The sequence below is a fragment of the Puma concolor genome, chromosome D2, assembly GCF_028749965.1.
Source record: "Puma concolor isolate L17-30 chromosome D2, mPumCon1.1.hap2, whole genome shotgun sequence".
NCBI lineage: Eukaryota > Metazoa > Chordata > Mammalia > Carnivora > Felidae > Puma > Puma concolor.
Window position 1 is genome coordinate 77,212,909 of NC_141677.1, and position 12,934 is coordinate 77,225,842.

General features: G+C 41.8%; 1 protein-coding gene across 2 annotated transcripts in view; it reads right to left on the reverse strand.

Annotated features, from left to right (window-relative positions):
* The window catches only part of MCMBP (minichromosome maintenance complex binding protein), a 48,453-nt gene extending 36,517 nt beyond the window's left edge, over nucleotides 1-11,936 (reverse strand). The window contains exon 1 of one of the 2 annotated variants that reach the window (XM_086681015.1): nucleotides 11,579-11,936. In XM_086681015.1, coding sequence (XP_086537141.1) covers nucleotides 11,579-11,636 — 58 coding nt within the window. In that variant the 5' untranslated portion in view covers nucleotides 11,637-11,936. The remainder of the gene's footprint in view (nucleotides 1-11,578) is intronic. The other variant, XM_086681016.1, reaches the window with a different exon arrangement.
* Nucleotides 11,937-12,934: the final 998 nt, after the last annotated feature.

Below are 12,934 nucleotides of genomic sequence, written 5' to 3' on the forward strand. Positions count from 1 at the left end.
CAAAATTAAATACACAGCAGGTATGAAGATAGTAAGCTCTCTAATAAATAAAAATATCCAGAGTACATTTTTAGCATGTGACATTTACAAAAAGTTCTACGTACTAGTCACAGAGGAAGCCTCAACAGATGCCAGGTGTATGTTCTCTGTCCAAAATGTGACAAGATAAGAACTCAGTACAAAAGGGAAGCTTAATACATGAGCACCCTTATGTCTATAATGATTTTTAAAAACAGAGAAGCCCATGATAATAATCCATAATTTAGAGAGGACTTTATAGGGAGTAATTATGAAATTCTCCCAGACGGATAACAAAGAAAGCTGTGCAGCTTAATGTCTGTGGGTTACTAAGGTGGTTTTTATGAACTTATAGATTCGAATATGCTTATCGAGTACAAAGAAAGAGTGGAAATAGATGAGCTTATTACTTTTCAACTTAAGAAGCTTTTAGAAGAGAAAATCCAAAGAATAAGAAAAATAATAAATAAAATGGAGAAAAATACTAATACAAATCATTAATGTTAAGATAGATAAATTTTTTGGCAAGCCAGTTCAGAACAAAGAAAACCCAAAGAACAAAATCATACAAATAAAAACAAGACACAGAACACAATACTAAAAGGAAAGAATATAGGTAGAACAAAATGAAAAAAGGGAAAATGCTATAGATGACAGAAACACTAAAAACTATGCAAAATATTATGAACTATAAACAGATTTGAAAATCCAGGTGAAAGATGAATTTCTGAAAGAATATGAACTGCCAAAACTGCCACAAGATTGGCAGGCGGAGCTCTTCGGGTTATCACTATCTGGTCAAAGAACAGTGTATGTCTAATATTGCACGAGAGAAAAACTGCTGATCTTTCCTCTCAATCCCATGAAGTCCCAAGTCCAGAAAATTATGCACTTTCAAGCCAAGCTGTTCACAAAAGATAAAGATGCAAAACTCCCATATAAACTATTAACTGAATCCAATGGAGTATTCAAAAAGAAATCATGATCACGCAGTACTTATCCCAATAATACAAAAGTAGTTTCTGACCAGAAAACCTAAGAGGATAATTTATGGCATTAAAAGATTAAAGAAAAAATATAACCATCTCAGGGGATAGAAAACTAGGCACTTGATAAAGTGCAAAACCTATTTCATGATGAAAAATGATAAATTATGGCTTGATAGTAAACTTTGGAGTGTAAGAGAAATCTTTTGACCTTGATTCTTGAAACACTGTCCTTAAAGCAAAATAATTTAATGACAGGATTTTACTTCCTCCCCTACTGGTCCAAACACCCTAGTAGATTCTGTAGGGAAAGCTATTATACAATCATAATAACATAAATGTTACTCACTGGTTTTTGACCTTTATAATACGATCAGACAAAGCACTAGAGCACTGTAAACTTTGGTGCCACATTTGTGGCACAATGACTGACAAAAATTGGGTACAAGCAATGGAGGGTTGTGTAGACACTATTTCCTCATCTTATGAAATGGAAACTCTGAAATGGTATCTAAAGTTGCTGGAGAGAAAAAACAACTTTAGAATATGCCTCTACATTCAAAAGGAAAGCAACTGAAGAATTAAAAATAAGTGAAAAACCAGAAGCTTCACACTAAGATAGGAACAAGGCAATGATGGCCCTCTCACCATTTTCAACACTGTACTAGAAGCCATAACTAATACATTAAGACAAAAAAAAAAAAAAAAAGGAAAAAGAAAAGGTATACTGGCCAAGAAGGAAAAAATAAAAGTGTTCACAGAAGACATGTTTCTACATAGAAAATCCGAAGGAATCAACAAAAAGAAAAACCCGCCTGGAACTAATAAGCAATTATAGCAAGATTGCAAAATGCAAGGTTAGTATACAGAAGTCAATCATATTCCTACATATTATCAATGAACAAGTGGAATTTGAAATTAAAAACACAGAACCATTCACATTAGCATCCCCAAAACGAAATTCTTGTATATAAATCTAACAAAATATGTGTAAGATCTGTATGAGGAAAGCTATAAAAGCCTGATGAAAGAAACTCAAGAACTACATAAATGGGGAAATATTCCACATTCATGGCTAGGAAGACTCAATATTGTCAAGATTCTTCCCAATCAAGACTCAGCTAAGTGCATTTGTTTGGACAGTAAATCTCTCAGTGGTCCAGAACAGTCCAAAGTTTCTTAGGGGCAGTGAGTATCCCCCAATCCCTGTGTGGCACTCTAGAGCCCTACATGCATACAACAGATTTTAAATAAACACCACAGTGATTGTAAAGATGAAGAGACAGAACTTGAGTTATTTCAACTCTATCTTCTATGAGACAACTTGGGAGTGTGTTTAATATTTAAAACAGTGCAAAATGAGAGGCATAGGAAGCGCAAATTTTAGCTCACATGTATATATCGCACTGAATTTAGTATTTAATACTAAAATATATTCTTATCAAACTGTTATTCGCTTTATAACTAAAGAATGAATCAAGAAAATATATTAACAGGGGCACCTGGGGGACTCAGTTGGGTAAGTGACTGACTCTTAATTTAGGCTCAGGTCATGATCTCATGATGGTAGATCGAGCCCCTGCATCTAACTCCGCGTGGGCCTCAGCGCTGACCATGGAGCCTACTTAGGATTCTCTGTCTCCCTCTGCCCTTCTCTCCTGCTGGTGTGTGTGCTCTCTCTAGGAAAGGGAAAAGGAAAAGAAAAGGAAAGGAAGAGGAAGAGAAAGAAAAGGAAAGGAAAAGAAAAAACGTTAACAATGACAAAAAATACATTAACATCAGGGGCACGATTTGGGGAACTGCCTAACTTGTGTCTTTTGTAGTTGCTTGTTTTATCAGAATTCACTTATTTATTTAATGAAATTTATTGTCAAATTGGTTTCCACACAACACCCAGTGCTCATCCCAACAGGTGCCCTCAATGCCCCTCACCCACTTTCCCCACCCCTCATCAACCCTCAGTTTGTTCTCAGTATTTAAGAGTCTCTTATAGTTTGCCTCCTTCTCTCTCTGTTACTCCCCCCCCCCCCCCCGTCTTCTGTTGAGTTTCTCAGAATCCACATATGAGTGAAAACATATGGTATCTGTCTTTCTCTGCCTGACTTATTTCAGTTAGCATAACACTCTCCAGTTTCCATCCACGTTGCTACAAATGACCAGATTTCATTCTTTGCCATTGCCAAGTAGTTGGAATTCACTTATTAATTATCAATTGTTTCTTTTTTGTCCTGTAGGAACTTGGGAAGTTATTCAAAGAATTAATTACACAATTAAAACAAAATTCTTCCAATCTCATGTGCGGTACCCATACCAACATGAAACAACATCATTACAGTGGAACTCAACAAAAAATTCTAAAATCAGTGGCGGGGGGGGGGGGGGGGCGTTGCGTACAGAAGAAGGCGATAGAAGCAATAAGCAGAACTATACTATTTTGAAATACATAATACTTTAAGCTTCATTTCATGATTATTACTGAAAATCATTCAGCAGTTAAAAAAAAAAAAAAAAAGTCTTTTAAAAAATGACTCAGGGAGCCAAATACCCAGTATGGTTCAGAAGTTAAGAAGCAGTGTGGCTCTAGAGTCTGTAATCTTAACTATACTCTATTATCAAAAGAACTAAAAGAGTCAATGCAATCCCTACCAAAATGCCCACTGCCTATCTTTGCAAAAATGGGCGATCTGATTCTAAATTTATATGGAAATGCAAGGGACTCTAACGAGCCAAAACTATATTAAAAAAGAACAAAGTTGAAGGATTCACACTTCCTGATTTAAAAACACTGCAAAGTTAATCACGGCAATGTGGTACTGGCATGAGGATAAACATATAGACCAACGGAACTGGGAGTTCAGAGATAAAGCTACACATCTATGGTCCAGTGATTTTTTTTGACAAAGGTGTCATTCAATGGCAACCATTCAGTGGGCAGAACAGACTATTCAAAAAACAGTGCGGGAGTTTCCAGGTTGGCAAATGCATCCACTGCTGGGAGGTAGCTATCACACTCCAGTTCCCTGGAGACAAAAGCACGAGGTACTATTCCAGATCTCACCCTATGCACCTTTTCATCTGGCTGTCCATCTGAATACTTTATAATATCTTTCATAATAAACTGGCAAATGTAAAAAATAAGCCAAAAACAAATGATACCGGGACAACTGGATATCCATGTGCAAAAGAATGAATTTCGATCCCTACCTCATACCTTAGACAAAATTTAATTCAAAATGAATCAAACACCTAAATCTAAGAGCTAAAACTCTGAAACTCTTAGAAAGAACATAGGTATAAATTTTTACATCTGGCATTAGACAATGGGTTCTGCAATATGGCAATCAAATGGAAGACATAAATTGGACTTCATCAAATTAAAAACTTGAACATATACAAATAGAATGTTATGAAAGTTTTTCTGTGCTTTCTGCTCCTCTACATAAACTATGGTGTATTATGCACAAAAAATTAAAAGCTTACATTGAAATGCATTACACCAAGAAAGTGAAGACAATCCACAAAATGGCAGAAATATTTGCAAATCACATATATCTGGTAACTCTAGTATGCAGAATATACAAAGAACTCAAATCTCAACAATAAAAAGACAAAACCCAGCTAAAAAATTTGCAAAGGATTTGAATACACATTTCTTCAGAGAAAATACACAAATGGCCAATATGCATATTAAAATATGCTATTATCATTAGTCATTAGAGAAATGCAAATCAAAACCACAAGAAGTTATCACTTCACACCCACTAGGATGGCTATAACTAATAAAACAGAAAATAACAAATGTTAGATGTAAGAAACTGGAAACCTGACACATTGCTGGTGAAAATGTAAAATGGTACAGCCACTTTGGACAATAGTTTGGCAATTCCTCAAACAATTAAACATAAAAGTGACACCGGAGCACCTGGGTGGCTCAGTTGGTTAAGCGGCCGACTTCGGCTCAGGTCATGATCTCACGGTCTGTGAGTTCGAGCCCCGTGTCGGGCTCTGTGCTGACAGCTCAGAGCCTGGAGCCTGTTTCAGATTCTGTGTCTCCCTCTCTCTCTGACCCTCCCCTGCTCATGCTCTGTCTCTGTCTCAAAAATAAATAAACGTTAAAAAAAAAAAAACATAAAAGTGACACCTGGGTGGCTCAGTCAGTTTAGCATCCAACTCTTGATTTTGGCTCAGGTCATGATCTCACGGTTTGTGAGTTCAAGCCACATATCGGGCTCCCGACTGATTATGCGAAGCCTGCTTGGGATTCTCTCTCTCCCTCTCTCTCTCTGCCCCTCCAGTCCTCATGAGTGTGCACTTTCTCTCTCTCTCTCTCTCTCTCTCAAAATAAACCTAAAACACATACACACACACACATATATATGTATATATACATCAAGATAAATTACCATTATGAGTAGGCAAGCCTATTCCTAGGTATATCCCAAAAGAAGTGAAAACACAAAAATCTGTACACTGATATTTACAGCAGCACGCTTCACAATAGCCAAGAAGTGGAAACAACCCAAGGGTCCATCCACGAATGAACGAATAAACATGTGGTATATCCGTGCAGTGGAATATTATCTTCAGTCATAAGAAGGAATACAGTGCTGATACATGCCACTGCATGGTTGAACCTTGAAAATATTAAGCTATGTTAAAAGCCAGACACAGTAGCCCACATGTATTATTCCATTTATACAAATGTCCAGAATAGGTAAATCATAAACAGAAGTAGACTGATTGACAGAGAATGGAGGAGGGGGCAATTGGGAGTGATTGCTAATAGGTACAGCGTTTCTTTTTGGAATGATGGAAATAATAGTGGTGATGGCTGCATACCACTGTGAATACACTAAAAACCATTGAAGTATACATACCTAAATGATTAATTTCATGTCTGTGTGTTAGATCTCAATAAAAAAAAAACAAAACAAAAATAAAGGCACTAAAAGTAGGATCACAAGTGGTTACTTCAGTGGGAAAAGGGCATCCTTCTACTTATTACCATGTTTCTTAAAATCATGTGTGATCTATTATTTAAAAATGCATATATACATATCTACACCTTTTGCCACAGGTGCCCAATCCATTCTTCTTCTCTGAGAACTTGCCCCATTGTTGAGGTGTGGGACTCAAAAGTCAGGACTGTCCTATATAACTCTGTGCCCTGGACACAGCTTGTTAGTGCACGGGTGGACTCCTGACGCCATGCTGGACCAATCAGATTCTCTAACCCTGGAATCTGAGATTAAGATAAAGATGCTAACTAGTGTGGAACTGAGACCAAGTGAATTTGGGAGCTGTGGAGTAGAGACAAATAAAGTTCGTGTGCAGAGATGAATATAGCCTAAGAAGAAAATCTGAGAAGAGCTGCTTAGATTCCTGCCAGCCTTCCAGTTCCAGATTCCACTCTTGGGACGCCAAGACACCTCCCTATCTTTGGGTTCCATAGCCTTGTAACAAATGCCTTTTTTCAGTGGCCTACCAAGGTCAGGATGATAGGAGAGATCCAAGATGGGTACAAACAAAAGGGGATGAATTGTCTGTCCAGAATCGTGGTGACAATAAAAAAGCAAACTTTTAGTCAATTTTATTATTGCTTTAAATTCTTTAAAATGCTAGTGACCAAATACTTCTCCCTGCCCTCCTCCACATAACACTGCTCTTTTAGTCTAGTTCTGGTTGTTGGATATAACCACAGTACTTTGAATATAACCAATAATAATGATCTTGACCCAACCAACAATCTAAAAACAGTGAAAGAGGGGCGCCTGGGTGGCTCAGTCGGTTGAGCGTCCGACTTCAGCTCAGGTCATCTTCTCATGGTTCATGGGTTGTCCAGCTCTGTGCTAACAGCTCAGAGCCTGCAGCCTGCTTCAGATTCTGTCTCTGGCTCTCTCTGCCCCTCCCCCATTTATGCTCTGTCTCTAAAATAAACAAACACTAAAAAAACTTTTTTTAATAAAAACAGTTAAAGAAACCGGTCAATAAGCATTCCTACGTTTTCCAAAATTGACGAGTTATTAATTCAGGGAAGGAAAAAAATTTTTAATGGTGTTTTAAATTTTTTACTTATTCTTTTTTGAGAGCAAGAGTATGTGCAAGTGGGGGAGGAGCAGAGGAGGAAGGAAAGAGAGAATCCCAAGCAGGCTCCGTGCTCAGCACAGAGCCCAATGTGGGGCTCGATCCCACGACTGTGAGATCATGACATGAGCCAAAACCAAGGGTCTGACGCTTATCTGAGCCACCCACGCACCCCTAAGGTATTTTAATTTAAATAGCTATACCCAACATGTGGCTCAAACTTATGACCCCAAAATCAAGAGTAGAACGCTCCTTTGACTGAACCAGTCAGCTGCCCTAAGAAAATTTATTTTACCTATTTTTTCTAACCAACAGTTAGATCTAGAAATCTTGTCTTACGAGTCTTCGTTTAAATAAAGCAAATTCCACTTCAACAGCTACCACTCAAGGATGAGAATGAGTGGTTGAAAATGGAGATAGGCTACAACAGAAGTCCTCTCATTTATTTCATGGTTGTCTGAGAGCTGAGTGCATCATGCTTCCCGTGGATGGCTCCACCAATGTTCATTCTTCCTGGTGCTTGCTGGAGCCACCTGTGTGGGTATAGTCATACCAGAGGAGAACACCATTCAACAGAAACTGAGGCAGCAGAGGACAGGAATGAGTATAGCTAGTCTTTCAGTGTTAATGTGGTACAGTGGAGAGGACCTGAGTGAAGGAAGAAAAAAATTTCTTTTAAATAAAAACTGATTAAGAGAAAAAAAAAAGTATACCAAAATTGTTTTTAATTATTATTCCTGCCTTTGCTTAAAGGAAGCAATTTGATATGGATCACTAAATAATCATTGTGGGGACTCAGCCATTAGCACTATACACATAACAGAGGCCAACAAAGATAATGCTGAAGTATTCCTAAATCATAATTTAAAGCTTTGGATCTCAATGTCCTGTACATAAAATCTTTAAGAAACTCCAAGTGAAACATTAATGACACTTTATGAGGGCTTACAGGAAAAAATGTGCATTTTTAAAAAAATGTGCAATTATAACATGGCAGATACAAATTAAAGTACAGATTGATTCGCAAAGATGAATTATGACCCAGGTAGTTATGATTAGCCACTCACAGAATTTCAAAGTTTCCTATCCAAATGAAGAAGAATCAGGACTTGCATGTGAATGTAGCTCATACCTGGTATGATCATGAATTCTCTGAATCAGTAGGAGGTCCGCCAGGACTGTCCTATGTCTGAGACCTGCGCTCACAGTAACCACCCCAATTCACACCATTTCTGATTGATTCATCAGTCTTTCCACTGCCTCTGACACATGTTCACTGAGCATTTTCACTGTGCAAGGTGCATTCCAGGCAATGAAGATATACTGGTGAATAAGTCAGAGACAGGCCCTGAATGTGCTGAGAAAAAATATAGCATAGGAACCCAAGAAACAAGTACTTTCAACAACTTGCTTTACATATGTGAAAATTAATAAAGGGAAACCTCACTAAAGTGGACTTGGGAGGCTGAAAGGGGGAGCTCTACCACTCATTGTTAATTACAAGAAGAATTATCAATTAAAGACCCCTAACAAAAAAATCTTTAACAGGTAAGTATCAATTACAGGCCCCAACAGAGAGAGATGTACATGGCATCTCCTACAAGATATCTACTATCCCTGCAACTCAGCCAGTGAGAAACCAGCATCACCCTGAACCTTTTTCTCCAATGGGCTTCCCTTCAAAATAACCCATCCCAACTTCCTCCTCCTTTATAAAATAAAGTTCCTCTCCTTTGTTTGTGGGACTTGTCTATGGTTTGCCTTAGCTTGCATGCATGTCCCGCACTGTAATTCTCTGTTATCTCCCAGTAAACCCATTTTTACTGGTAAAATAACTGGCAGTTTTATTTTTAGGGTTAACGTATACTAATTTCCAGGACACAAAGGATCCTGCAGTAACCGAAGCAAGGGGTACTTAACTTAGGTTTCCAAAAGAAGATTCAGCCAGGAAAGTACAAGTGGAATGAGGAGGGGGCCAGGCAAAGGAAAGAGCTGAGATGCAGAAGGTCTAGTAGCAAGGTCCAAAATTAAAGAACTGAAAGAGGGTTCGGTAGGAGAGGGAATGTAGTGATTAGGTGAGGTCTGAGAACTAGGTACGGGTGGAGCCAAGAAAGGCCTCATAAACCACAACAGTCATTTCTCTAACTGGGTAAAAATCAATTTGAAACAATTTACTACAAAACCAAAAAGAGTCTACAAGTTTAACACCCGACCTACTTCTCACAGAAACATACCTGTAATGCTGTTATTACAAAGGTACTCAACATATTCATGGCAGTAGGAAAATACAGTAAAAACATATACTTCAGAACAGCTTCTACAAAAAAATTATGGCTATGAAGCAGTATTATTTTCTTCTCTATAAAACAATCTATATGGGGAAATAAGACATTCTGTAGAAAAACATTTCAACAAGATCCAGGTGCCCATAGCAATTTACAAAATTTACAAAATACTGTAAAGCCAGTATTTTTATCCGAATTATACCCTTTCTGTACTATAATGAGATGTGTCCCTTAGGATCATACACATAGGAAACAAAACATGACAAATACTTTCAAAACTACATCAAATATAAAGTCATCTTATTTATCCAGCAAGACCAGGGTGTGGGAAATTTACTAAATATCCATAACTGGAACTTTGCCCCTCAGCACCAAAACTTTTTTTTTTCTAAGTTTTTTTTTTTTAATTTTTTAAACATTTATTTATTTTTGAGACAGAGAGAGACAGAGCATGAATGGGGGAGGGACAGAGAGAGAGGGAGACACAGAATCGGAAGCAGGCTCCAGGCTCTGAGACATCAGCCCAGAGCCCGACGAGGGGCTCGAACTCACGGACCGTGAGATCGTGACCTGAGCTGAAGTCGGACGCTTAACCGACTGAGCCACCCAGGCGCCCCTAAGTTTATTTATTTTTGAGAGAGAGTGAGAGAGAGAGAGGACAATCGGGGTAGGGATGGGGGGAGATGGGGGGGGGGGGGAGGGAGAGGGAGAGGGAGAGAATCCCAAACTCTCTCTGCACCATCAGCGCAGAGCCTGATGCAGGGCTTAAACTCATGAACCGTTACATCATGACCTGAGCTGAAACCAAGAGTTGGACACTTAACCGACTGAGCGACCCAGGTGCCCCAAAACGTTTCACTTTTGATGGATTTTCCTTAAAAAGTACCTATGCATTTACAGCGACCTAAACCAACTGTGCAATTTAATCTTCACTCCACATTTTGGAGCCATTATTTTGGACATCAATTATGGGTTCCAGTAATGTGAACGTCAATTACTAGGATTTAGTGGAGCACTATATGTCCCTTCCTCAAAGCACCCTTATGGATATAGTAAAAAAAAAAAAAAAAAAAGAAATTTTTTTTGCTTTTAAAAATATATATACACATAGTTTTAGACTTCTTTATCAGGTTGTCAGTGTTCACGGACTCAGTCCTGATGCCTACACAGGCCTTCTAATTTACTGCTTCTAGTTTCAGCCTGGGAAACCAGAAAACTAAACTAGTTCAAATTATAGGGAAAATGAATAAAGAGTTGCTGAATCCCTCCTACAAGAAATACGTGCATTTTACGCCATTGGTTTTGGCTGCTGGAGACTAGCTTCTAGATCAAGGCGTTCTCACTAACACCCGCCTGGTGTTTTAAATGAGCTAAGGCCACTCACTGCTAAGCTACCTCCAGGTGCCACAATCTAACAGTGATTTCTGGTTTGCCTCCACCACTCGTAAGTGCAAAAAGAACGGAGAGGGGGGTTAAAATGCCCAGTTAACCGCAAACAAGCCTCAATTTTCCTCCATGGATGCTTAGCAGAAAAGTAGCGTTAACAAGAACTACAACTAAAATTTACTAAGCTGGTCTGCAGCATTCAAAGCCCTTTTCTACGTAGGAACTCAGCTGAGTTCAACATTTCTTGCTAGTTCTGGCACGAAAGCAGACGTGTACTAAAAAGGCTTTAAAGTCGTAACAGAAAAAATTAAGCTGTCACCCCTAATCTTATCGCGAAAAGGGAGGATGTGTGTAATACAGTAGTTAGAGCCAACTTCTGCTGCGAGCGAGCACTCCCCCGACACACCGGAAGTTTTGAAATATCCTGCAGGCTTCCCATAGGCAAAGTGCTTTTCCTCGCCCCGTCTCGGCGGGCCCCTCGAAGGTTCAAGGACCCCTCCGCGAAGCGTCAAACGCTGGGCGCGGGTCCCCGGTGCGCCACGGAGGGGAGCGAGGCCGGCAATCACGGCCGGTCGCCGGCTCCTCGCCGCGTAACCTTGGCGGCTCGCGAATCACGAATCGGGCAGGTGGGAGGCACCTGCGGCCGGCCGGGGAAGCCGCGGCCCGGGCACGGGCCCTGGCACGGGGGTGTCTCCGCGCAGGCCTGGCCGGCCACGCCAGCCTCCGGGGGAGCCCCGCGTGGGGCCGCGCGGCGGGGCCGGGCCCCGGGCTCGGCAAACTCAGCGGCCCGCCCAGCCCGCCCCCGGCGCCGCCACTCACCGAAGAAACCTTGCACGATCCCGAGCGGGTGGCTAAGCCAATCCTCCCCACAGGGCATCTCGCCGACGGGCCGGGGCCGGCGCGGCCCGGCGTCCCGCGCCGCGGCTCCTCCTCGGGGGCTCGGCCGCTCGTCGCCCGCGCCCTCCCACGCACGGCGAGCCTCGGGGCGCGGGCCGCCCGGCCTGCCCGCGCCTCAGGGAACGGCGGCTGTGGCGACAGCAGCCAAGGAGCAGCTGGCCACGGGCAGGCGGCGCGTGCGGGCCCCCAGCCTCCACTTCGCACAATGGCGGGAAATAGGCGCCGCCGACCGCGCTGCCTGCGACCTGGGTGGAGCTCGCGCGAGGAGGGGCGGCGGGAGCGCGCGGCGCGGCCCCGAGGGCGGGAGGAGGGGCGGCGGGAGCGCGGGGGTGGGGCGGGGTGGAGCCAGGACGCGGCGGCGACGCGGCGGCGGGGCGGCCGCCATCTTGGAAATGGGCAAAAGGAAGGGCACGCAGGGCTGGTGGGTGGAAAGGCTTCGAGGCTGAGCTCTGCGTATCGCGTTTTGTCACGCTGTGCTAGTGTGAAGGGGGAAGTTCCCGAGGTCCGGTTTATTAATTCGTAATACGAGCCCTTGCACAGGCTGGAGGGCGCAGCAGCCCAAAAGCACAAGCCCAAGGAGACCTTCGGGTCCTCTCTGGGCAAAATTAGTAGGCAAAACAGCCCTGGGTGTCGGTCCATCCACTCTTGGTTCTAGTTTTGTTTTGTTTTGCTCCTTTCTGTGGCGCCCTGCCTGAAACACCCATACAGTGACTCCCTCAGCTGCATAAAGTCTGATCCCACTGGGGGAGGTATGCATTTGGATAAGGGGTACTTTGAAAACTCACAAGCGCCCTTTGCTGGATCTCTGGCACTGTGGTAGAGTGACGAGTTCATAATTTGAGAGGCAAGCTCCTCACTGTGGAAACGTACCTGTCTGCCTCTGCCTAGAAGCTGGAAACAACCAGGGAGCTTTGGCAGGTTCCCGCAGAAGGTGTGTACAGACATACCTTCGAAATGCTGCCCCTTTGTGCCACACCATCTCCATAAAGCGAAAATCATAATAAAGCAAATCAAATGAAGTTTTTGGTTTCCCAGGGCACATGAAGATTATGTGTACACTATGCAGTAGTCTCTCAAGCGTGCAATAGATTTAAGTCTTAAAAAGTATATATGTCAATTTAAAAATATTTTTTAACTTAAAAGATGCTGTCATCTTAACTTTCAGCAAGTCACGATCACTGATCACAGATCACCACCATAACAAATGTAGTAATAACGAAAATGTTTGAAATACTGCCAAGATCTAACACAACCTGATGTAGAGATACCCAGTGAGCA